A 27,316-nucleotide genomic window follows, 5' to 3' on the forward strand; every position below is an offset into this window, starting at 1 on the left:
CACAAAACAGAAATAAGCATCAAATCATATTCAAGATCCAAAGCAAGTAAAACACAAACCATTAATATCGATGCCACGGTACAAAAGAAATCATGGAGGATGCGGTCCACAGAGGGGGCGGAAAGGAGAGGGTCCGTGAGTACGCGACAGGACAGCAGAAGATCATGACCCAAAGCTCATGCAGACAGTGACATGCAATCTAGGCTCTCGTTAGTCGTTCTAGAACCAGTTTAAGCCAGAGGTAAACACGTCCACATCTAAGCTAACGCAGTTCGATGGGGGAGAGGGGGTCTAAAACAGGGGGACAGTCCTGTCCTGGAAAACTCAGACAATCAGTCTAATCTAAGGTTAATGCAGTAAGGCCACTTCCATCCGGTTTAGGCCGCCGGGTTAGCTGTCATGCACCTACATACCACGCTATGAAAAGAAAAGGGAAAAATATTCACAGAGACAGGTTAACGTGTCAAAACCAAGGTCAGGCTGGCAAGCTTGATTAGATGGGACTCGGTCCCCTTGCTCCCAGCAGTCTGGGAGGATGGGGGTGGGTGACAGGGCTGTGAGGTCAGTGATGTTAGTGTGGGTGACCCGGTCCTGGGACAACGCATCTGCAATAAGACAGAGGCCATGGCAAAGACTCCAACACCAGAGACAGACCGTTTGAATCGTGAATTGAACGCAGCACACTAACTGTCCTCTCTCGCTCTCTGGAAGTCCAGATCTTAGTTTGATTAAGACCAAAAGATAAACTCTGAGACTCTGCATCTGTAGCTCACAGCCCACGCAGGGTCCAAATGGCCAGTACCTTGTTTTTCTTGATGAATGGCCAGAGCTTGCCTCTGGACTTGCCGCCAAATCTGAGCTCAGGCTTGCCTTCTTTGGAGCTGGAAAGGCTGTTGTCTGACACTGTGCGTTTCATTGGCTGTGTGTAATCTTCGAATTCAATGTCTCCAGGAGGCTCGAATCCTGACTTATAGGCTTCTACGACCAGCTGGGAGTCCTGCAATCACACCCAGGGACAGGCAGGTCACCACCAGAGTGGCGATGATACAGACCAAGGAGGACCCAAGAAATGCTACTGAGAATCCCACTCTTTCTCAGCACTGTGGTCCTCAGCACTGTGTTTATTGCTAGAGAGATTGTCTCACAAAGTTTTGCCTCCACCTCCCATGATGCTTTGCTTTTGAAGGACTCATCCTTTGTCCACGTGTTGTATGACGTGTCACTGAACCCTTAAACAGGGTGCCTGGAGGGAGCTTCGCTTAGACGGTTAAACTTTTCTGAGAGATCTTGAACTGGTGACATAATTATGAAGAAAAAAGAAATTCCAGTCAAGGTAAGATTGGTTTGAGCACCTCAGGTAGAAAGCTCTCCTGTAGGATGCAGTCAGAGGGGGGAGGGTGCTGTTCCTTTTGGACCACTGATAATTTTTTTCTTACAAATGTGGCAGAGGCCCCTGAAGGATGCTCAAAGCCAACATGTCTTAATGAAATGGGAGGCAAGATATCTTACCATCAAAACTCTACACAAGAAAACCACCTATTGCCTGGCACTTTCTCTTACAGAAATCTACCATTTAAAACATTCCAAGGCAGCAGGGCACACCAGACTGATAAAACTTTTCAGAGATCATTAAAAGTGGAATGCAGGGAGCCAGGCAGTGGTGGCGCATGCCTTTAATCCCAGCACTTGGGAGGCAGAGGCAGGCGGATTTCTGAGTTCGAGGCCAGCCTGGTCTACAAAGTGAGTTCCAGAACAGCCAGGGCTATACAGAGAAACCCTGTCTCCAAAAACCAAAAAAAAAAAAAAAAAGTGGTATTTTAAACAAAAGGCAAAGGCAATTTTGTCTCCCAAGGGACTTTTGGCAACACCTGAAAGTGACATGGACTATCCAATGAGGGGTGCCATCAGCATCTGGTGTCAAACACCCCACGCCTCTGCAGGCAGCTGGGTCACGGGTGCCGCAGAGAACTTTGAATCTTTCCAGAAATCAGTCCAATCCCAGCAAAACACTTCCATTCAACTTAGTGACATCCCTGCGAGTGTGTTTTGTGAGTGGGGACTAAACCCTGAAGGCTTCAAGAAAGGGCTTTCAGGTAGAAAAAGACAAAGACCACACCCAGCAACTCCCAGGGTCCCTGAAGGAGGTGCTGCTGGTGGGACAAGGAAGGGACGATGGCCCCAGGAGAAGCCCAGAGAGCATGCTTACGTTTTTCTGGTCGATAGACTCGGCCGCCTTCACTATCCCGTCCAGGCACTTCCCGATGATGGGTATCACCTGCCGGTCCACCTCTGCGTACGTCTTCATGGACTCCCCAATACGCACAATCCGCCTCTCCTCCATCTCTTGTATTTTCTGCAAAAATCAGACCGTGTATAAAATGGTCTGCTGCTAATCCAGGTAGTGGTTTGGGGGTGACTACTGCTCCCCTGTGTTTACTGTACGGTCATAGATCAGCCTGCTGTGCTGTGTTCAATGAACGGCTGGGCTGCGTAGTGATTGCTTCACACAACTGTATTGTAATTGCTGGAAGACTCCTGTGATGTGGAACGTTGATTTCAACTGGCAGGATCTACCATCACCAAATATCCTCTGGGCATGCCAAGGAAGGAGTTTCTTGATTAGTTTAACTGCGGTGGGATGACCCACCCTAAATGTGGTGTCATTATTCATTGTGCTGGGGTTCCAGCCTAGGGGAAAAAGGCAGACCCACAAGACCCCTCAGCAGGTGTGACGGCTCATGCCATCAAGCTTGATAACCCAAATCCAAAACCCAGAGCCCACCTAGCAAGGAGAAAACAGTATGTCTTCTGCCCACTGTGTGTGCTGTGATACAAGCATCTACCCCACACATAGCCACATACTAAACACATGAATAAATAAATGTAAAAGTGATATATATATATATATATATATATGGAGAGGGGGCTGGAGAGATGGCTCAGTGGTTAAGAACACTGGCTATTCTTCCAGAGGACCTGGGTTTGGTTCCCACCATCTGTAACTATAGTCCCAGGGGCTTCAGTGACCTCTTCTGGCTAACGCAGGTACTGCATGCATGTGGTGCACAGACTACATACACGAAGACAAAACACTCAAATATACAAAATAAAAATATAGGAAAAAAATTAAAATAAGAAGGTGAGCCAGGCTCTAGCACGCACCATTCCTTGTCCCCAGCTCCTGCCAGCATGTGACCTCCTGTTGCAGTCAGGGCCATGATATCCTGCTCCATACCCTCAACTGGGAGCCAATAAACCCTTCCTTCCTGAAGCTGGCCTTGAGGGAGGACCTTATCACAGTGCCACCGAAAGGAAGTACAACCCATCCCAGTGGCCCTATTATGCTATTTATTATTATTACTTTGTTGTTTGGAGACAGGCTAGCTTTAACATGATCCTCCTGCCTCTACTTCCCAAGTCCTGGGATTACATCAGAGGGGCATGTTTGGTTTTTGTTAGTTTGTTTGTTTTTAGTTTTATTAGAATCCTCCCTGTCAATATACATCCCTCCACTTTCCATCTTTTACAAAACCATTTTGGTAACAGTCTCAACACAACCCAGGCTGAGACAGAACTAGAGTCCTGCCCTCCACAGCACACAGCAGTGATCTCAGCCCCCTACGCTATGACCCTTTAATAACAGTTCCTCATGGTGTGGTGACCTGCCACCTCCAACCATAAAAGTATTCTGTTGTTACTGTAACTTTGCTACTGTTATTAATCATAACGTAAATACCCGTGGTTTTCAATGGTCTTAGGTGACCTCTGTGAAAGGGTCGTTCAATCCCTAAAGGGGTCTCGACCTACAGGTTGAGAAATACTGACCTAAAGGTTTGTGGTGGGGACCCTGAGAACCTCATCAGGGGTTTACTTCAGTCAGTCACTTTGGCTTTTCTACATTTGGAACTCAAATCCTAAAAGATTCCTCAAATGGTGTGGTGATGTAATCCTTGTGTTCTAGAAGCTGAGGCAGGAGGATCACTAGTTTGAGTCTGGCCTGGAATACACAGCAAGATTCTATCTCAAAAACAAATAAGAAACAGACAAAAAGTTTCCAAACAGGAGTGTGTGTGTGTGTGTGTGTGTGTGTGTGTGTGTGTTGACTGATTGATTGATTGACTGTCATGCTGAAATGGAAGGTAAGGCTTGCTGTGACTGTGACAAGCCAGTGCTCCACAGTAAGTGTCACACAGAGTCTCTTATACCATTTTTGAGAACTTGAGATAGAAAAAAAAAACCCAAAAAGATGCAAGAGCCAGTAGCAGCACACACTTTAATCCCAGCACCTCAGGAGGCAGAGACTGGTGGATCTCTGAGTTCAAACCCAGCCTGGTCTACAGAGTGAGTTCCAGGACACAGAGAAAACCTGTCTTAGAAAAATAAATAAATGGGATCCAGGCTCAGTTGGTAAAGTGCTTGCCACAAGGACATGTCAACAGTCATGCAAAAATGCCAGGGCCGGGTCGGGTAGGGTGTAAATAAGCCTAGCACTGTGGCAGCAGAGCTCGGAAGATCTCCAGCACTGGCTGCTGGCCAGCCCAGCTGGGAGGGCAGGCTGCAGATCAGTGAGAGAGCCTGCCTCCACAAAGAATAGAATGGTGGGCCAGCATAGTGGTGCACACCTTCATCCTAGCACTCAAGAGGCAGAGGCAGATGGATCTCTGTGAGTTCAAGGCCAACCTGTCAACAGAGCTAATTCCAGGACAGCCAGGGGGCCACAGTGAGATTCTGTCTGTATGCGCTCTTGCTCTTTCTCTCTTCTCTCTCTCACAAAGATTTTAAAAAGAAAAGGAGAACAATTCAAGGGAAACAATACTTGTTTGTTCAAATCCCACAGCTCTGAATGCTGCTTTGTCTCCTAAAGCTAGGCAGGCGATTCTTGTAGCCAGAGTATGCTTTAAAGAGGAAGCGCTCATCTAAAAGGCACAGTTGTAAAATCTCAGCCCCTGCAAAAAACGAGGGTGCAATGAACACCAGGATGTCCACACAGGCACCCAGTGAACGGCGGGCTAACATTGTGCTTCATTCTTATTGCTGGCCATCGTTTGATCTACATGCTAAGGGGAAACGACTCAGCGGGGGCCGGGGAGATGGCTAGGTGACTAAGATGCTTGTCGTGCAGGCATGAGAACCTGAGATCAATACCCAAAACCTCTATAAAAAAAAAAAACTGGGCGTGTGGGACACACCTGTAAGGGTACCCAAAATAGGAGAATCCATGGGGCTTGCTGGCTAGCCACCCCGAGATTTTAAGATTTATTATTTGTATGTGTGTGTGTGTGTGAGTTTATGTATACTATGTGTGTGCAGATGTCCTCAGAGGTGCCAGAGAGGATGGCAGATCCCCTGGGGCTGCAGTTGAAGGCAGTAGTGAAGTCACCTGATGCAGCTTCTGGGAAACTCCCTACAAATTGACCTCTGACTTATGCACGCACGCATACACACACACACACATACACATACACACACACACACACACACACACACACACAAACACACTCAGGGGACATTTGGGAAGCCAGATGTGTTTATGCATACTTGTTATACCAGGAGGCCGAGGCTAGGAGATTGCCAGCTGAGGTACAAAGTGACTTCCAGGCTACAGTGAGAGCCTGTCCCATCAGAACATCCTGTCTTCACAAACCCTGAGCACTGGGGAGCGCTTACCTGGAAGATGTTGGGGATGTGGGTATGGTAGTATTCCCATTGCTCCTGGTTGAATCTCTGCAGGATTAAGGAGTAATCTGCTTTGCTGTCCTCTGCCATTTGCTGGCGTATCTGAGCTTGTTGTCGTGCCTTGGGGCAAAAGTAAGAAAATACTGTTTATACAGATAGACAAAAGCCTACATCGGGGCATACCACAGCCCAAATCACTTGATAGACTGTCTCTATCTTTTTTTTTTTTAAAGATGAGTCAGTTTGTTCTTTTTTTTTTTTTTTAGATTTATTTATTTATTATATGTAAGTACACTGTAGCTGTCTTCAGACACTCCAGAAGAGGGCATCAGATTTCGTTACGGATGGTTGTGAGCCACCATGTGGTTGCTGGGATTTGAACTCGGGACCTTCGGAAGAGCAGTCGGCACTCCTAACCACTGAGCCATCTCACCAGCCCAACTGTCTCTATCTTACACACTGAAAAATTACTTCTAGGCTACTAAGAGGCTGAGGCAGATCAATCTCTGTGAGTTTGAGGTCAGCCTGGACTACAGCATGAGTTCCAGGCCAGTCAGGGCTGCATAGGGAGACCATGTCTCAAAAAAAAGAAAAGAAAAAAGAAAAAAAAAATTACCCTTTTGTGGTACTGGGGACTGACTGAAGAACCCAGAACCTTATGCTTGCCTACCTGTGATCTCCCACTGAGCCACACCTCCAGGTCAGCAGGTGCTTAAAAACAAACCAAACACAGTCTCAAATCTACTCTATCTATCTATCTATCTATCTATCTATCTATCTATCGAGACAAGGCCTTGAACTCCCTGGTATCACAGTCAAAAGCGCACTCGCTTTTTTAGAAGGGCTCAGCTTTCGCAGGGCACATGAGCATCTATCTCACTTGCTTCGACTGTCTTGTCTGCACCCATGCCATAGAGGATTAAGATCCAGGACTGAAAGAAGGCATGCTCAGATGTGAATACAAAGACCAAAGCTGCCTGCCACGTCTGCCCACTGCCTGGCACAGCTCAGATGAGGTTGGTGGGGTTTTTTTGTTTTTGTTTTTTTTTTTTTTTTTCTTTTTTTTTTTTTTTTTTTGTTTTTTGTTTGTATTATTTTTAACATGTATATATATGTTTGTTTGTTTGTTTTTGTTTTTCAAGACAGGGTTTCTCTGTATAGCCCTGGCTGTCCTGGAACTCACTTTGTCACTTTGTAGACCAGGCTGGCCTCGAACTCAGAAACCCGCCTGCCTCTGCCTCCCGAGTGCTGGGATTAAAGGCGTGCGCCACCATGCCTGGCAATAATTTTTTTTTATCATTCTTTGACAACTTCATACATGTACACAATGTATCTTGGTCTTGTAAACCAAAATCCTCCCTCCCATTCCCCTAACTTTTAGCATTTACTCATTTTGTTTGTGTATGTGTGTGAGTGTGTGTGTGTGTGTGTGTGTGTGTGTGTGTGTTTGAATAGGTTTGGCCCCCACAGACTCAGGTGTTTGAATGCTTGGCCCACAGGGAGGTGTGGTCTAATTGGAGTAGGTGTGGTCTTGAGGTTTCCTTTAGCTACACCCAGTGTGGAATTACACAGTCTCTTTCTGATGTAGATGTAGAATCCTCAGCTCTTCCTCCAGCACCAAGTCTACCTGCACGCTGCCATGCTTCCCACCATGAAGATAACAGATTAAACTTCTGAACTGTAAGCCAGCCCCAATTAAATATTTTCTTTTTTAAGAGTTGCCTTGGTCATGGTGTCTTTTTACAGCAATGAAACCTAACTAAGACATACACTTAGCCACTAACCACGGCAGGAGCCTCAGGAGGGTTTTATTTTGTTTTAAATGTATTTGGCTCTTTTGTGTGCACATATATCTATGCACTGTGTGTGCTATTGGCCAAGGAGGCCAGAAGAAGGCATTGGATCCCCTAGAGTTATAGGTGGTTGTGAGCCACTATGTGGGTGCTAGAAATCAAACCTCAGTTCTCGGAAAGAGCAGCCAGTGCTCTTTAGTGTCCTTTTGCGGGAGGGGTTCTGGGTGCCAGTCAAACCCATGGGCGGGCTCATGCTAGGCACGCGCGGCTCCAGCCCGCTCAGGGGAGTTTTTATTCTCCAAGGTTCTCACTGGCTTCTGACCTGGTGACCTTAACCCGAGTCCCACTTTCCCCACACCCACACGTTCCAGTCTTGCTGGGCAGGCCAAGGGGACAGTCCTGGTGGCTTCCTTTATTTTCTTCCCTATTCATGAGCAAATGTCACCAAATATTTCCAAGTGTTTCCTTATTCCCTGGGGCTTTTCGGTCCAGTATGGCCGGAGTCTTCTCAGCTAACCCAGGCAGGTTTCAGCCACCACCTTTTTCCCCTTCGCTGGCAGCCTGGCTGCTCCTCCTAGCCATATGTTCAGCTAACCTGGGAGGGTTTCAGCCACCACCTTCTTCCCCTTTGCGGGCGAGGAGGCCTGTCAACATCCTGGCCATGTGCTCTGCCCTTCCGCCACCGACAGAGTCCCCCGCCAAGCGCATTAACTGAAGTCTCTGTGACAGTCATCCCTAGCTACCTTCAAAAATCCTCCCCTCATGGCAGATGGCAGCCATCCAGATCATCGTCCGCTGCCCGCCTTCCATCTCCATGGCCAAGGGCTCCAACCTGAGCACCCCAACTCCTCCGCTATCATCGTCACGAATATTCTAAAAGGGGGATTCCCAAGTGCGCCAAAACTTCTAAAACACCTGCTTCATTCATAGACCTTCCTCGGAAAGTCTCATAGGGGAGGGAAAGGGGGGGCACTCCCGCTTCAGACACAACACTGCTGCCATCAGATAAAGCGGTTGCCTGTTTATTTCAGAGAAATAGTCCTAAAACAGAATATGTATGTGTGGATGTCACACATGCGCGCGCGCGCACACACACACACACACACACACACACACACACACACACACACCAGAAAGGGGAGGGTGGTGGTGATCTAAATCTACTCATGGCGATTTAACTGCTAATAGCTGTGGCTATGGTCCTCCAGCATTGTCTGGCACTGTCCCTCAGCTCCTCTGAACCCCTCATGTCTCAACCCAGCCATGGAATCAATGTTATAGCTTATTAACACTTCAGGTGTCCTTCCCCAAGTCCCACGCAGCAGTGAGGATGAAACCATTCGGGACCTCAAGGCAAGCTGCAGAAGTACCTCCATGAAGCCGCAAATGGGACACAAGTGGGGGGGGAGGTTGGCGGGAGGACTGAAGGTAACAAGTCTGACACGGTGTCTCCTGGCATCTAAGGCCTTAGCCAACATGGTTTCTTGTGTAGAAACAGCCATGGTCAGTAGGGCATAGGTGGCACAAACCTTTAACCCAGCACTGGAAGGCAGAGGCAGTAAGATCTCTGTGAGTTCGAGGCCAGCCTGGTCTATAGAGAGAGTTCCAGGATAGCCAGGGCTACACAGAGAGATCTTGTCTCAAAAAAACTAAAACCTAAAACTAAAAAAAAAGGAGGGGGGCGAGGGGAAGCTGTGGTTAGCTATCTCAGAGGCCGAATTTCCTCTCCTAACCCAACTCACTGACTCACCAGCTTAAAAAAAAAGTTCCTATTCTAAGAACATTTTACATGCAACACTGCTGTAGTACAAAGACACACCAAGGTGGTGTGTGTGTGTGTGTGTGTGTGTGTGTATGTGTGTTGTGTGTGTGTTGTGTGTGTGAATGAATCAGACTTTCAGAACGGATCTACACAATTCAAAAGGCCCACATCGCCAGTGGACGTAAGTCAAAGACAAACTGAATGAGACTCAGGTTATCTTGTTGCCATTGGAAAGATCAAACCTTTACTTCAAAATTCTACCGAGAAAACCCGGGGAATCTCCCCAGATAAATCCAAATGAGCCAAGTGTGGGCCCTACCATGCATGAGTTTGCTTAAAGAACTTTTTTTTTTAGTAAATATTTTTACTTAATGTGTGTGGTGTTGCCTGCATGTGGCCTGTGTACCATGTGCATTTATCATGTCTGTGGAGGCCAGCAAAAGGCATCGGAATCCCCTGCCACTAGAGTTACAGACAGTTGTGAGCTGCCATGTCAGGGCTGGGAACGGAATGAAACCTGGGTCTTTTGCAAAAGCAACCCGTGCTCTTTACAACTAAGGCGTCTCTCCAGCCCCCTTGGATCTTAATTAACACTGTTCCCACCTGGCCTCTGCATGGGAGGGAGGCCTTTGGATGAAAAGGTCAGAGGGCCATTGTTAACCAGAAACAGACTACAGCCCAGTGTTCTGTACTGCTAAAGATAAAATCACCCGTCTTCTATTTGGACATCTCATCTCATACTCTTCAAAGAGAGTTGACTACTACCTGGTTAATCCAGTGTGATTTTCCTTCCTTGGGGCTTGGAACATAAAGGAGAAAATGACAGTGTGGTCTTTGTCCCCATGTCATTAGCCAGGAATGCAGGGTGCACTAAGAAAACATGCCAGGTGTGCTCCTCTTAATGGTTATTTCATGACTATATTTGGTTAGACAAAGGCTGGTTCCATTTATGTATGGCCTGAGCACATGAGTGACGAGATTAAATATTACTAGGTTGCTTTTTATTAAAAAAAAAAACCCAATTATTTATTTAATGTGTGAGTGCTCTGTCTGCATGTACAGCTGCATACCAGAAGAGGGCATTGGATCCCATTATAGCTGGTTGTGAGCCACCATGTGGTTGCTGGGAATTGAACTCAGGGACTCTGGAAGAGCAGCCAGTGCTCTTAACCTCTGAGCCATCTCTCTTGCCCTAGAATGCTTTTTTTAAGACAGGGTTTTGCTGGGCAGGAGAGATGGCTCAGCAGTTAAGAGCACTGACTGCTCTTCTGAAGGTCCTGAGTTCAATTCCCAGCAACCACATGGTGGCTCACAATCACCCGTGATCAGATCTGACACCCTCTTATGGTGCATCAGAAGACAGCTACAGTGTACTTACATAATAAATAATAAATAAATCTTTTTTTAAAAAAAGAAAGAAAAAGAAGTGTTTACTCCAAGAATAAACTAACATATTGAAAAAAAAGAGAGAGAGGATTTTACTACATAAACCAGGCTGGCCTTGAACTCAGAGGCCTGCTTGCCTCCTGAGATCTGGGGTTAAAGGTGTACCCATGTCATTAAGTCTGCCCCGTTGTTTGGCATTTGAAGTAAATTGGAAAGGTTTCCAAGTACAGGGGCACCTCACGAACAGCTGTCCTCTTTTGTTCTACGAAACAGTAGAGTCCTTTTCTGGCCACATTGTGATGTGTGATTAAAAAGTAGGTTGTGCTGGGCGTTGGTGGTGCACGCCTTTAGTCCCAGCACTTGAGAGGCAGAGGCAGGCAGATTTCTGAGTTCGAGGCCAGCCTGGTCTACAAAGTGAGTTCCAGGACAGCCAGGGCTATACAGAGAAACCCTGTCTCCAAAAACCAAAAAAAAAAAAAAAAAAAAAAAAGTAGGTTGTATGTGACAAACTGCTCACTGGCTAGAAGGGGAGCCATCCCCAGTATTTCCCAAAGCCAGTTTGTACCAGAGAAGGTCAGCCACAGCCAGTCACTGGTTGGTAGTCATGCATGGGTTCTGATCCTCTATAGCAGTGGTGCAATATCAGAGAGCCCGCACATCAGATATTTACATTACAGCTCATAACAGCAGCGAAATTATGGTTGTGGAGTAACAATTTCGCGATTAGGGTTCTCCACAACATGAGGCACTCACTGTGTTAAAGGGGTGAAGCATCAGGAAGGTTGAGAACCACTGCACTCTCTAGCTTTGAGACTCAGCGAAGCCCTAACAACAAAAGAGGCTTGATTTCTTTCCATGGCAACACCTAAGGGGACACCGCACAACCAACCCTTCAAAAATTGAGGGAGCTGGGCTACAAATTCTTCTCACCTCTCACCAATTGACTAACACTCCTTCAAGGATCTCAACAACTCACTGCAGGAAAACAAGCACTTCCACAAAAGTGCAGAAACTTCTCTCTGAGAGTTTCCAGAATCCCAAACCATGGGGTAAGGGCTGGCAAGATGGCTCGGTGGGTAAAGGCGCCTGTTGCTAAGCCTGATGCCTGAGGTCCATTCCAGGGTCTCACATAAAGAAAGGAGAGAACCAACAATACTTGTCGTCATGAACACACACACACACACACACACACACACACACACACACACACACACAGGATAACGAGGGAAAGCTTTGGACCACGGTGGATAGTATAACAGGCAGTCTCCTCCCAGCTCTAGGTTCCATTTGCAGTGCATCCTGGGACGACAGAGGGCCCATGTGACCCTCACTCAGGTAAGACCACAAGTTGGAAGCCTTGCCATCGTCCATGTGACTTTAGTGAGGTTGAAAAAGTGGTACACTGACCTTCAGCCAGACTTGACAGTCTTGGAGACAGAAAAATGCCGATCAATCAGAACTCTTTTTATGCCCATGGCCACCCTCAGGACTTCAGCCTTTTCCTGTGTCATGATGACCCTGAGTACTGTCACCAACTCCTGGTGATTGACAGAACCAACCTAAGCTGCATCTTCTCATCTGTTGTCCCATGGCACTTGTGACAGCCAGGGAAGGGGACAGCCTTGTTTGCTTTGATACAGGATATTAGGAATAAAAGCAAGCTAGGGGCCTTGTGGCACATGCTTTTAATCCCAGAACTCAAGAAGCAGAAGTAGGGGATCTCTGTGAGTTCAAGGCCAGCCTGGTGTACTAAGTGAATTTCAGGACCGCTAGGGCTACATAGTGAGATCCTGTCTCAAAGCACAAACCATTCTCTGCTCTTGCAGAGGACCCAAGTTCCCAGAATCCCACATAGTAGCTCATAGTTATCCTTAACTCCAATTCCAGGGGGTTCAATGCTCTTTCTGGCTTCCATGACCACACATGTAGGCAAAGCACTCATACACATACAATGAAAAGAAATAATTTTAAAAAATTATAAAGATCCAGCTGGGTGGTGGCAGAGGCAGGGGGATGTCTGTGTTTGAGGTCAGCCTGGTCTACAGAGCTAATGTCAGGACAGTCTGAACAGTTATAGTTTCAGGAGTAGGCAGAAAAGCCCTGTCATGAAAAACCAAACAAATCCAGAAAATTATAAAAACCCTATCTTTTATTACCAAAAGTTTGAGGCTTGGGGCAATTGGTAAAGACCACCTTAGGAAGCCCAGTGGTCAGAGCGAGCACTGGCTTCTCAACATCGTCGCTCTGCATGGGTCGGTTTGTCAGGAAGGCCTGGGCTGGGGTTTACATTGCAAGAAGAGGCAGCTCACACTGCCCCTCATCGCCCTGCCTGGGGTAGGGCTCCATGGAGCATCGGCTCAGGCTGCTCAGACCCTGCAGTGCTTGGCAGTCTGTCCCTGGAACTGGCAGATGGGCCTGACTTCCCTGCAAGGGAGGCCGTTGGGGAATCCAGCAGGGTCTCTGGATTCTGGCACTCCTCAAATTCCTTGTGCCAAGAGAAAGGTAAACTCAGAAGTGTAATAGTGGGGGTCAGTTAGCCTTTCTCCACCCTGCATTCGTTTTCTTGGGATGACCACAACAACAACAACAACAACAACAACAACAACAACAAGGGGTCGTTGAAAATAACTTGTTTACAGGATGTTTTTCTTATCTGTCTGTTTTGTTCTATTTAAATAGGACCTCACACCAGAGCTCTAGCTGGCCTGGAGCTCCTTATGTATCCCAGACTGGCCTCAAATTCACAGCAATCCTCCAGCCTCAGTCTCCTGAGTGCTGGGATCACAGACATGCACACTATAGCCAACATTAAACTTAGAGTTTGTGTAGTTTATAAAGTAACACATTCCTGCCCATCCCAACTGCCGAGTCTGTCTGTCTGTCTGCTGTCTGTCTGATGCGGCCAGGAAAGAGAGCAGGACATACAGGCCACCAGATACTAATCATGTGATAGGATGTTAGTAACATAGCACAGTATTACCTGTTTTCTAGGCACTTCTACCTCAAAAGATACAAACCCACAGATGATCCCAGGATACCCTAACCAATAAAGCGAAAGCTCTCTAGATCTGCTGACACTTAGGGGCTGGCCAGAATGACTCTAGGCCAGCCTCCGGCCAGCAAGCAACTGCGAACATATTTGATTGATTTGACTACTTATTTTTAATTTCGCGGCAGACCCCCCTGACTGCCTAGGCTGGCCCCCAGCTCCTTGTGTAGCTGAAGATGACCTTGAACAGCAGGGCTTGCCTGACTGCAGGCAGGCTGCGACGGCAGCTTGTGCTTCATGCAACTCAGAGCAATCCGGGCTGCTAGGCAAGCAAACCCTTTAAGGACTCAACTGCCTATCCAGCCCCAAAATGTTCACTACAGGTACCCTACAAACCAGGCCTAGAATGGACCACTCCTACAATCCCAGCATTTGGGGCGCGGCGGCGCGCGCGGGGGGAGGGGGGCACTAAGATCATGAGACTCCGTCTCAACAAACAACAAGCCAAAAGAAAAGAGCTAGCTAGTGCACTGGCTTTATTCAACAGCTAGTAATTTGAACTGATAATTGGAAACTAGGGCTGGAATTTGGCTCAGGGCCTGCTTCGCATGCACAAGGGTTAGATCAGTCTCTGCATTAATAAGTAAACAGATAAACAGAACCCAATGTCCAATCTGGTTCAAAAAGAATAATGTGGGCTAGGTGTGGTGTAACACACCTTTAATCCCAGCACTCAGGAAGCAGAAGCAAGAGGATCTCGGTGAGTTTGAGGCTAGCCTGGTCTACAAAGTGAGTTCCAGGCTAGCCAAGGATACACAGTGAGACCATGTCTCAGAATAACAACATAATAATGATGATGAAAAAAAATTAATGAAAAGAAATGAAAGCTTCATAGCTTTATATAATGTTTTAAAGACGTCAAAACTATATTTTAAGATTTATTTTTAATTGTGTGTGTGAGGGGGAGAGCAAGTGAGTGCAGCTGTCTGTGGAAGCCAGAAGAGAGTCGGATGCCCTGGAGGTGGAATTGTAGGTGGTTGTGAGCCTCCTGATGTGGGTGGTGAGTCCTCTGCAAGAGCAGCAAGTGTCCTTAAGCTTTCTCTTCAGCTTCTAAAGCACACCCAATGCACACTCAACCGGGATCAAACCTACTAACACACACACACACACACACACACACACACACACACACACACACACACACAAGCTGTACCACAAGCTAGCGGTGTGGTGCATGCCTTTAATCCCAGCACTCAGGAGCCAGAGACAGGCGGATCTCTGCCAGCCTGGTCTACAGAGCGAGGTCAGCCAGAGCTGCACAGAGAAACCCTGGGTGGGGGTGGGGGTGGGGAGCTGTACCTCAATGCTAGTCCACCGGCATGAACAATATTTATAGCCTAATTGAATTATTAAGGAATATCATCCTTTGTCCGAGTCAGAGGTTGGAGAGGCAAGCTTGCCTCTGAGGACCGGCTCTGTGAAGCCAGCAGAGGGGGGAGGGGCAGGAACAAGGGAGAAGAAGCCAGTCTTTGTCCTGTCATGTGGTGGTGTAAGTGGCATTGTTGAACTTTTCCAGCAAAGGGTTGCATCTAGAATACATTTTCAACTTCAAAACTAAGAGACAATTTCTATTCAGTCAGAGTGCTGGGAGCTGGTGTTGGGAACGGCTAGGCCAAGGGCTTGCCAAACAATGCAGTCTGTCTGGGATAAATTATGAGGCAGTGAAAACACAAAACAGAAAAAACTTCAAAATAAGTTAACCAAAGAAATATGCCTGAACTATTCCAGCAATTTCCTCAAGTTGTTTTTTTTTTTTTTTTCTTTCCAGTCTTACAGAGTTCCAGTCCCAGGACTGCGGGTTACTCTGGTGCACAGTCATTGAAATAGGAGAAAGCAAAACAAAAAAACCCAAAACAGAAAGACAGCAAATGAGACCAGGATCTCCATCCGGAGGCCATTCACTTGCTAAACAGGGCTATAAAAGGCTTTCTGTTGCCCCGTACCCCAGTTACCCAAAGTAGAATTCAAAATCTCTGTTAACTCAAGCAGAAAGGCAGCTTCTGCGAGCTGCACAGGCTGTGCAGTCTCCTGTCCAGAGAGGAGACCGGAAACAGTCCTGGTGTGAGCTCACACTCGCCGTGGTAATGAGTCACGGTCCCTAGGACGAGACCGTGCTCCCCCCCACCCCCTGGCTTCTACACTGCCATTGCAGCAGTCAGGAGTGTTTTCATCATGGGGTGTTTGAAACTGATATCTCACTATGTAGCTAGCCCTTGGTAGCCTGGAATGGAACTTTCCATGGAGACCAGGCTGGCCTCGAACTCACAGACACCCGCCTGCCTCTGTCTCCTGAGGGCTGGGACTCCACTCCCTCCACCTTTTCTCAACAGCCAACTCCACCCAGGGCCCCCAAAGCTCCCAACACCCATTGCCAAGGATGCTCTGGAGAAAGGTGAAGGGCAAGGGCACACAGCCAGCCTAGGCCACCGGGGTTAACATAACAGCGCTGCATTTGCTTCTCTGGGTCATGGTAGAGACACTTAAAGGGTTTGTAAATGCAGCTTTAGAAAAGAAACACCCTAAAGGAGGCTCACACAGAGTCCTGCTCATACAGAAACAAAACCAACATTGTCTTAGGGTTTCCATTGCTGCGACGAAGCACCATGACCAAAAAGCTAGTTAGGGAGGGGAGGGTTTCTTTGGTCTACAATTCTACATTGCTGCTCATCATCTGAGGAAGTCACAGTGGGAACTCGAACAGGGTAGGCGCTGATGCAGAGGCCATGGAGGGGTGCTGCTTACTGACCTGCTCAGCCTACCCAGGACCAGCTCAGGGATGGCACCACCCACAGTGGGCTGGCCCTCTCTCATTGATCAGATAACCAAAAAAAAATGCCTTACAGTGGGATCTCAAGGAGACAGTTCCTCAAGGGAGGCTCCTTCCTCTCTGAGGACACTAACTCATGTCAAGTTGACACATAAACCAAGCCAATACAAACATGCTTCCTTTATTTTATTTTATTTTATTTTATTTTTCTCTTTGGTGTGTGCGCATGTGTGTGCGCGCACCTTCGCGGTTGGTGAGTACATGTGCATGTGTATGTACTTGAGCTGGAGCCCAGGGTATTGTTCCTCAGGCACCAGCCACATTTCTTTATTGACAGCCTGTCACTGGCCCCAAACTCACCAACTAGGCTAGTGTGCCTGGCCAGCAAGCCCTAGGATCCAACCTGTCCTCACCTCCCTAGTGCTGGGATTGTAAATGCACCACACTCAGGGTTCTGTTTATTTATTTTTTTTATTAGATATTTTCTTCATTTACATTTCAAATGCTATCCCGAAAGTCCCCTATACCCTTCCCCCACCCTGCTCCCCTACCCACTCACTCCCACTTCTTGGCCCTGGCATTCCCCTGTACTGGGGCATATAAAGTTTGCAAGACCAAGGGGCCTCTCTTCCCAATGATGGCCGACTAGGCCATCTTCTGCTATATATGCAGCTGGAGACACGAGCTTTGGGGGTACTGGTTATTTCATATTGTTTATTTCTTTTTTTTTTTTTTTTTTTTTTTTTGGTTTTTCGAGACAGGGTTTCTCTGTATAGCCCTGGCTGTCCTGGAGCTCACTTTGTAGACCAGGCTGGCCTCGAACTCAGAAATCCGCCTGCCTCTGCCTCCCGAGTGCTGGGATTAAAGGCGTGCGCCACCACGCCCGGCTTATATTGTTTATTTCTTAAACAAAGTAGACTATAGGATTGCACTCTGGTCCTGGTGCTTGCCCCCACTGAGCCGTCACTCTGGCCCTTTCCTCCATTTCTGAGGTTAATCTGAACTTTCCTGGTAGCAGCTGTTGTCCTTTATTGTCTGTGTCACAACAATCATCTAATAAAGACTGCTTGACACAGCCAGGTAGTGGTGCCACACACCTTTGGTCTGCACTTGGGAGGCAGAGGCAGGACAGATTTCTGAGTTTGAGGCCAGCTTGGTCTACAGAGTGAGTTCCAGGACAGCCAGGGTTACACAGAGAAACCCTGTCTCCAAAACAAAACAAAACAAAACAAACAGAACGGAATGCCAAGCTTGAGACAGCTCAGTGCTTGGAGCACTTACTGTTCTTCCAGAGATCCCAAGATTGGTTTCCAGCACACACATAGTGGCTCACTGCTGCCCTGCTGCCTGTAAGTCAATTTCCAGAGGACCCAAAGCCTGGAGGAGGCCATACCATACACTTGATGCGCACATATATATTCAGACTCTCACACACATATGCGTAAAATCATCAATAAAAACCTCTTTGAAAAAGGATGCCAAGCCTACAAATTAGCATACAAGTTGCCTGGCATAAACAATGCACACCTTCACTAGGTTGGCATTTCCACAGTCCTACACCTCCAGAAGAGAAGCAATCACTGTTAAAGATAAAGATTACAACACACCAGGGAACAAGCTACCATGAGATCCAATACCACAGAGAAGAATAGTTACCACAGAACCTAGACTATCCGAGTGTCTGAAAGAAATAAGACAAGATGCAAAAAGCAAATCTGAAAGTAAAAAGCAACAGAGGTCACCTTAGTAAGAAGTTATCAGTGAAGGTCTGAAGACTCAGTGAAACTTCTAGAAATGGAAAAGGAGTTGCTGAAATTGAAAAGCTCAAAAAAAAATGAGCTAAGAGAATGAATAAATGTTACACAAAAGTTCACATCTGGAGATAAAGGAACACAATGACTCCAGAGAGATGGCTTGGTGAGCAAAAGCTCCTTCCACACAGGCCCTGTAAGTTGAGTTTGATCACCAGAACCCATGCAAAAGTGGAAGGAGAGAACTGGCTCCTGACGTCAATGTGTCACTCTCACAAGGATGGTGGTGGTGGTGATGATGATATGAAGAAGAGGCCAATGGGATACATTGAAGAAATACACATACATTTAGCACAAGTCCCTGAACCATCAGTCACAGAGACAGAAAGATATAAATAATTTTTGAAACCTTTTGTTTGGTTTTGCGTTTTGAAATCAGGGTTTCTCTGTGTAACAGCCCTGGTTGTCCTGGCACTTCTTTTGTTGATCAGGCCAGCCTTAAACTCAGAGAGGTCCACCTGCCTCCGCCTCCCCCTACCTCTGTGACTGGGATCAAAGGTATATGCCACCACACCTAGCAATTTTTGAAGCTTTAATGCCTAAAGTTTCCTTTCATTTATAAAACACTTAGATACTCAAGGACGCCTAAGAAGAGAAAATTAAAATAAAAAACTATGAGTTTTGAAATGCAATAACCATGCCATAGAACATCAAAGACAAACATGGGGTCTCAGCCGACAGAGAATAAAGCCAGCTCTCTCAGAGGAATGCTAAAGCTAAATGACACGGTAGGTAGGTAAATGCTAGGTAGATGACAAGTTCCTAACAAAGTATGAGGTGGTTGACAAGGGAATGATTGCTTCAAACTGTTGAGAGAAGAAAAAAGTCAGCTTTCTGAGTTGGAGGCCAGCCTGGTCTACAGAGTGAGCTCCAGGACAGCCAGGGCTATATACAGAGAAACCTTGTCTTTCCAAAAAAAAAAAAAAAAAAGTCAGCCTGGAATTTAATACCTAGCCAAACTATCGCATCAACATCATGGTGGGTAGGTGGTGAGTAATAGCTGTTCCTTTAGAAGGAACCTAGGCTGCCTGGTCCAGGCTAGTTTACACCTCTGTGTTTTGGATCTTCACACCTTGTACTGATTCCCACTTGTTGGTTTTAGTAGCCCGCTCACTTACTCTCTTCTGCTTCTCTCATATCAAGAGCCTTGGCTGACAGCAAGGAGTTTATTCAGTGCAGCACAGTGGTAGAGCCACCTGGCAAGAACCATGACCCATGACCACGTAGCACAGAATCCCCCCCCACTCCCGTCCCAACCCCCAATACTGGCAATGCCCATGTAGGCTACCTGACGTTTAACACATTCTCAGCTCCATTCTTTTCCATTTGTATGGCTGTGGGATGATGATGATGGGGAAGGCTCAGACTAATGCATTTTCAGTGCACGCTTTTTGAGGAAGGGGCTTCAGAGCATCCCAGAAGGTCACAATCACCCTACATCCAGCTTCTGAGACGCTTCAGGGTCCCCCATCCTCTCTTGCAAGGCCACATGTGCAGTGGGCCTTCTGTAGTGCAAGAGTTCTCCATGGCCCAGCCACTCTGCCTCTAAGCCACCTTTTCAATTCCTCCCCTCCTTCCTGTTTGAGTCTATTCCTATATAAGTTATGTGTGTGTGTCATAGTGCACACATGGGGGTCAGTGGACAACGTGTGCGAGAGAGTTGAGTCCCTAAGACTAAACCCGGGTCAACAGGATTGGTGGCTAATGCCTTTACCTGCTGAGCCATCTCAACAGTCCATCATCTTCTCTTTCTCTCTCTTTCAAAATTGTGGGTATTTTTGTTTTTGTTTTTTTGAGAAAGAATCTTACTATGTGACCGTTGTTGACCTCCAACTCACTATGTAGCACATACTGGCCTCAAACTCACAATCCTACTGCCCCAGCATCTCAAGTACTAGGAGTATAGACAGACTGTATCACACCACCGTGCCACGTCAGTCTTGAATGTAAACTTGATTGGACTGAGAACTACCCATGAGGTGAGGCACTTCTGGGTGAGTCTCAAGGGCTTGTCCACAGAGGGAGATGAGGGTTCTGGCACAGCCAATGGACTAAGCCTTCCATTGAGTTAGCATTTGAGCAGACCACTGGGAGAGGATGGGCCGTCTCAGGTGAGGCGTGGCTAGAGGAAGCAGGTCCCTGTTTCTGAAGAGCTCTTGTCCTGCCCTCTGTCTGGGTCTCTTTTTGCTGGTTTCTGTGATGGGAGCTGCTCCTCTATACCATGCTTATTCTGCTAGGACAGAAAGAAACTTCTAGAACCTTGAGCAAAGCCTTTCCTCCCTCTAGCTGTTTCTGCCAGGCCTTTGGTCACAGTGATGATGACACTAACAGGCCACTTGCTTTTCACGGAATGTTCGCCATCCATATCCGACACTCTTTGTGTGTCTTCTCTTAGTCGGAGTCCTCATGAAGGCATCTATTATGACCTAACTAGTGCGAAGCAGTACTTGCCCAATGAGTGCTCTTCTGAACGTCTAGATGCTTGCAACTCCTTGAGGCCACCTATATTCACTTGATTAGCAGAGCATTAAAGCCATGTGTAGTGGCCACGTGCCTTGGATCCCAACATTTGTGAGCCTGAAGCATGAGGACTGTGAGCTGGAGGTTAGCCTGGGCTACTTAGCAAACTGTGCTCTCAAAAACCTAATGTCGGTTGGCGAAATGGTTCAGTGGGTAAAACACTTGTATGCTTGATGGCCTGAGTTTGGTCTGAAAAATTCACAGTGGAGAGTACTGTCTCCCAAAAGCTGTCCTCTGACCTTTGTGTGAGATCCGTGGCACACACATGTGGTCCTGTAGGAGAGGGCTAGGCCACCCCACTTAGCATTCATCACAGGCCACGGAGACCTCAGACAGCCCCCGAGGTGTATAATCCTATTCCTTAAGAAGGAAACCTCAGAGATAAAGTAAATTGCCTCCGCTCTTCCCATTAGTAAGGCAGGGATACACTCTCTGAGCCGTGGACGGCTTCCTGCCCCTGCAGGAGCTAAAATGTTTGGGGTTCACTGGATATTTTTGCAAATTAACTCAAAAGCTGCAGCTTTGCTTTTAGAAGGAAATGCAGTCTCCACAGCTCTGACCCCTGATTATAGCCCAGAAACAAACACAGAATAACAAAGTATCTTTTAGGGACCCACTTATAAAAGACCAATATCTACGATTTTCCTTTTAGTTTTCTACAAATTTCTCTTGGTTTAAATGAAAAGTATTTTAGCTTGGTGTGTCTCAGGAACTTGGTAGGCAGAGGAAAACCGATCTGTGGGTTTGAGGGCAGCCTGGTCTAAAGAGTGATACCCTGTCTCAAGAAAGACAAGTATTGGGCTAGAGAGAAGGCTCAGCAGGTAAGAACACTGACTGCTCTTCCTAAGGTCCTGAGTTCAAATCCCAGCAACCACATGGTGGCTCACAACCACACCTGACGCTCTCTTCTGGCACTTCTGAAAACAGCTACAGTGTACTTATGTATAATAGTAAATAAGATCTTAAAAAACAAAACAAAGCCAAAAAAACAAAAAACCACTGGTTGCTTTTCCAAATGACCAAGTTTCAATTCCCATGACATACATGGCATTGTCTGTAACTTCAGTTCCAGGGGATCTGATACCCTCTCACAGACACACATGAATGCAAAACACTAATGTACCTAAATATAAATGTACCTAAAGATAAATAAATCATTGCTGGGTAGTGGTGGTGGTGGCACATGCCTTTAATCCCAGCATTCAGGAGGCAGAGACGGGTGGCTCTCTGAGTTTGAGGTCAGCCTGGTCTACATTGCAAGTTCTAAGACATCCAGGGTTACAACAGAGAAACCCTGTCTCAACCTCCTCCTAACCCCCACCCCCAAAAGCAAAGAAAGTGTTTTTAAATTCTTCTAGGTTCCAAGATGAAGCTGCAGTTGCAAAATATATTTCCTGCATTTGTACCAACTAGTTCCTAGTTCCTCTTTTGATCTTTCTTTCTTTCTTTTTTTTTTTTTTTTATTGTTTTCTAGATTGCTGCCAGGCTATGGGTGTCCCAGGTACTGACAGGACCACACCATTGCTGTCTTTAAGAAACTTGCTGGGGGCTGGCGAGATGGCTCAGTGGTTAAGAGCATCAACTGCTTTTCCGAAGGTCCCGAGTTCAAATCCCAGCAACCACATGGTGGCTCACAACCACCCGTAAAGAAATCTGATGCCTTCTTCTGGAAGATCTGAGGACAGCTACAGTGTACTTACATATAATAAATAAATCTTTAAAAAAAAAAAAAGAAAGAAAGAAACTTGCCTTCCCGGGAGGAAGAGGCAGGCGGATTTCTCAGTTTGAGGCCAGCCTGGTCTACAAAGTGAGTTCCAGGACAAACAAACAAACAAACAAACAAAAAAACAACCAAAAAACTTGCCTTCCATGGCCTTCCTGAGTCCTGCAGGATTCCGTCAGAGAACTAGTCAGACACTTTCATCCAAAACAAAATTAGGGGCAAGCGAGAAAGATGCTTACACATTCAATAAAGATGCAACTCAGTTGCCCAGGGACTGCAGAGGAAGCACGCAACCATGTCATTCCAGATGTGTCCAAAAGCTGAAGGAGCGGCGAGCTGGAGACACACACTATTTCCTCAAATGGTAAAGCAATTTAACACTCTGCCGCCCATCTGTATCCAGTCTCAGCAGATCTGCGCCCCTGGCCCCTGCTTCAAGCACTAGAACTGGGTTCTTAGGGTGGCTGTGTCCTAGGCTGCCCATGGCAAGGGTCTTAAGATAATTACCAGACAATTGTGTGAGCAAAGTACCTTCTTGCTTAATAATGGCAGAGGTTCTTGGCTTCAATTTAATTTTTCTCTTTAAAACAGTTTATCATATAATCTAAGACCATTAAAACACACCACATATACACACACTCTCACATGATCTATGGACATCTAAAATATTCTATTTTATTTTTAATTGTGAGTGTGTGTGCGTGTATATGTGTGTGTATTCTGTAGGGACCTGAGGAAGACAGACGAGAGCGTCAGATCCCATAGAGCTGGAATTACATGCAGTCATGAGCTTGCTGTGGGTTCTGGGGAACTAAACTCTGGTTCTCAGCCAAAGCAGAGCACACTCTTAACCACTGAGTCATCGCTCCAGCCCCACAACACTTTTTTGTTTTTTGGTTTTTCGAGACAGGGTTCTCTGTATGGCCCTGCTGTCCTGGAACTCATTCTGTAGACCAGGCTGGCCTCGAACTCAGAAATCCACCTGCCTCTGCCTCCCAAATGCTGGGATTAAAGGTGTGCGCCACCACTGCCCGGCCACTTTTTTTTCCCCCAAGACAGGGTTTCTCTGTATAGCCCTGGCTGTCCTGGAACTTGTTCTACAGACCAGGCTGGCCTTCAACTCAGAGATCCACCTGCCTCTGCCTCCTGAGTGCTGGGATTAACAGCATGTACAGCATCCTATCTCTGACACATTTCCTTAACTGATGTTTTCTATGGGAGGACATAGCTCACTGTGGGCGGTGCCAGCCCTGGGAAGGTGGTCATGGTAGTATAAGGAAGCAGGCTGAGCAAGCCACGGGGAGCACCCAGTAAGCAGCACCCCTCCGCGGCCTCCGAGTTCTCGTCCTTACTTTCCTTCATCACGGATTGTAAGTAACAAGATGCAATTCCTCTTTTCCTCCTCACGTTGCTTTTGGTTATGGTATTTTGGTTATGGTATTTACCAAGGCAATGAAAAGGCAAACCAGCACAGGCTTCACAGTGAGTTCCGAGCCAGGGCTACAGAGTGAGACCCTGTCTCTCTCTCTCTCTCTCTCTCTCTCTCTCTCTCACACACACACACACACACACACACACACAAAAGGAATCAAAACTAAAGCCTGAAATCAGGGGTGAGCAAGATTGCTCAGAGGGTAAAGGTGCTTGCGGCCAAGTCTGACAATCTCCAGAGCCCACATGGTGGAAAGAGAAACCCAACTCCTGAAAGCTGTCCTTTGACCTCGACTGGTGAGCTAATCCCCCCCCCATGAATATCTAAATACAAAGACAAATGTAAAATGCTGGACTTAGCTTCGTGGGAAAAAGTGAGAGATTCTAATTCCATGCCCAGGACCTAAATCAACCACACCCCAGCTTCCACTCCTCTGTCCATACTGCTTATAATTCTCCCTTCATAAAGACTCAGGCCCACCTCCTGTCCAACTTCAAAATGGAGACATCTGTGTTATGGCTTCAACGCAACTACCTTCAAACTCTTAAAACTTTTATGCTTTTATTGCCCTTACTTCCGGGAGGGGTGATCTGAGAGTCTTTCTCTGTCTCCTAGGCTGGCCTGGAATTTGCTGTGTTGCCCACACTGGGCGTGAACGATCACCCTGAGTGCTGGTGTTACAGCTGTGATGTTCCCCCCCACCACCATACTTTTAGAAGTCATCTTACCATAGAAAAATGGGAGGCACAGTCTCACAGAAACCGGTCTGCTCTTTGGAATTTATATTGAGAATTCTAGTCTAATTTAACCTTTTTGTTTTGTTTTGTTTTGTGGTTGGTCTGGAATTGGTAGACAAGCCTGGCCTCACAGTCATGGAGCTCCACCTGCCTCTGCCTCCCGAGTGCTGGGACTAAAGCTGAGAGTCACCACACCTGGCAATAATTTAACTTTTCAGTATTTCCTCAAATTGAGTCATGTAACAAAAAGCCCTCAGGATTAGACCAGAGAGAAGGTCGCCCAGGTGGCAATGGCGCGCACCTTGTGTCCTAGCAGGCGGATCTCAGTTGGAGGCCACAAAATGAGTTCCAGGACTACAGAGTGAAACTTTGTCTCCCCCAACCATGCCCCCCCCCACACACACACAAAGGAAAAAGGAAGAAGGGGAGGGAGGAGTGAACACACAATAAACATCTAGAGAGTTCTGCCTTGTCACCCCTCTCGAAGTGTGGAGAGAAGCCGCACAAACTCTTTGTGGCTAAGAGAGACCATACATTGAGACTGGAACCACAGAAGAATTGTATTTCCAAGAAAAGTAAAGGGTCAGGAGATGGCTCAGTGGTAAAGACATCTGCTGCCAAGCCTGACAATCCAAGCTCTGTCGCCAGCACCCACACAGTTGAGGGAGAGAACCAACTCCTGAAGAGCACTGTGGGACACACACACTCATACACACACACTCATACACACGTGCACACACTCATACACACACTCACACACACACACACTCACACATGCACACACATACACACACACTCATACACATACATACACACACTCATACACACACATGCACACACATACACACACACTCATACACATACATACACACATGCATACATACACACTCATACACGCACATGCACTCATGCATACACACTCATACACACACACTCATACACACACGCACACACATACACACACTAATACACACACTCATGCACATACACTCATACATACATACATGCACACACATAAACACACTCATACACACACATGCACACACACTCACACAAACATACACACACTCATACACACACGCACACATACACACTCATACACACACACACACGAAAAACAAAAATTTGACACTGCAAGTTTATAAAAGACAAAGAACCCAGCTCAACCATCACTGTCTATCTCTGCAGCTGCCTGTAGCAGCCACTGCCTGTAGTTTGTTAGACAATGCCCTGTCTTGCAGTAGAAGTTACAGAAGAGACAGCAGTCACAGGACAGGGTCAGGTTCTGCACCAGGCCTCAGCTACACTTCAGTTTAATGCGGGTGTGTAGAAAACAGTGCACTCTCTGTCGGGAAGCTGCTTCTCAGGCTGCTTGTGTTGATGGCCTTCCCCTCCCAAGCCCTACCGGGCTGGCAAACCATGGCACTTTGGGGACTCCAGGAACCCCTGCCGGGCTTATCCAGCATGGCTTGATTCTAAGCAGTTTCATGGCGATCCTGACATCACAGTTTTTGCCACTTGAAAGTCATTCCAGAGTCATCTACAGGAAAGCCACTGCTCGCTGAGCATTGGGGAGGCCATGGAAGGCAAGTCCCTTTAAGGCCTCAATGGTGACAGCCACACCTCACCAGCAGTAAAGAACAAAGGACCAGAAATGGATTCAAACAGTTCAAATATTAGAGATCCCGTCAACTTGCTAGATTTTCTGAAAAATAAGACATAGGTCTGGATGTGTAGCTCTGTTGGAGTGTAGCTTGCTTGCCTGACATGCATAGGACCCCGAGTTCCATGATCAGCATGAAATAAGCTGTCATCCTGGTACTTGTTACGGTCAGCCTGGTCTTCAAATGGAGACCCTGTCTCAAAAAGTAAAATACAAAACCGAACCTCTAAAACAAATACTGAAATCTCCTATCTCTAGGGTAGGACCAAGGCCTGAGAGAGCTGGTTGGCATCTCTTATCTTGTTCAGAGGTTTCAGGAGCTGTCGCCAACATGATGGGGTCATCGGCCTCCAGGATCCACTGGGCTCTGCTTCCCGAGTGCCGAGACTCAGGCATGCATTACCATGCCTGGTTTTTACATGGGTCCTGGAGATCCAATACAAACACTTCACCCACTGAGCCATTTCCCCAGCCCCAGAAGGGAGCTTAAGGGTTTGTGTTGGGGAAAGGATATGATCTGTTTTTACGAAAACCAGAAAATATATTCCAACATATTTAGATTCTAACATAACTAGATTAAGCAACTGAGCCCTCCCCCCCCCCCCCAAAGCTGATGAGTCCAGACTCTCTGACAGCTGCGTCTTGGTAAAGGGCAACTTCCATTCATCCTGTCCTCTCGTTCATCACCAGACCGCAGAGGAACACAGTATCCAGGTAACATGCAAATACACGCTCCTGCCCAGAGAGAAACAAACCCTTCCAGGGAATTAACAGGCTCCTGGCCACAGGCGTCATAAGGTGGGAGGGGATTGTTCATGCAGGAACTTTGAACATAGTGCCATGGCAATCATGCCATACAGCCACAGCAAGAGGGACAGTGACGTCTTCAGAAAGAAAAGGAGATTCAGCTCATAACTAGACCCAGACATTCATGCAAACTTATACTACATACACATCCCCTGGGCACAATCCAGAGTCTACACAATGTAGCCTGGGA

At 46.9% G+C, this 27,316-nt stretch overlaps 1 protein-coding gene across 25 annotated transcripts in view; it reads right to left on the reverse strand.

Annotated features, from left to right (window-relative positions):
• Fnbp1 (formin binding protein 1) overlaps window positions 1-27,316 on the reverse strand; it is a 119,249-nt gene that overhangs the window by 27,016 nt on the left and 64,917 nt on the right. For 24 of the 25 annotated variants that reach the window (XR_374060.3, XM_030247490.1, XM_030247489.1 and 21 more), the window contains 3 exons: window positions 5,668-5,796; window positions 2,207-2,353; window positions 803-997 (listed from right to left, as the gene is read on the reverse strand). Coding sequence is in view for 24 of the 25 variants with exons in the window: in XM_030247490.1 (XP_030103350.1) it covers window positions 803-997; window positions 2,207-2,353; window positions 5,668-5,796 (471 nt within the window). In the remaining variant the exon portion in view is untranslated. Of the gene's footprint in view, window positions 1-13; window positions 998-2,206; window positions 2,354-5,667; window positions 5,797-27,316 lie in introns of those variants that run through there. The other variant, NM_019406.3, reaches the window with a different exon arrangement.

The sequence above is a fragment of the Mus musculus genome, chromosome 2 (assembly GCF_000001635.26).
Source record: "Mus musculus strain C57BL/6J chromosome 2, GRCm38.p6 C57BL/6J".
In the NCBI taxonomy this organism is placed as follows: domain Eukaryota; kingdom Metazoa; phylum Chordata; class Mammalia; order Rodentia; family Muridae; genus Mus; species Mus musculus.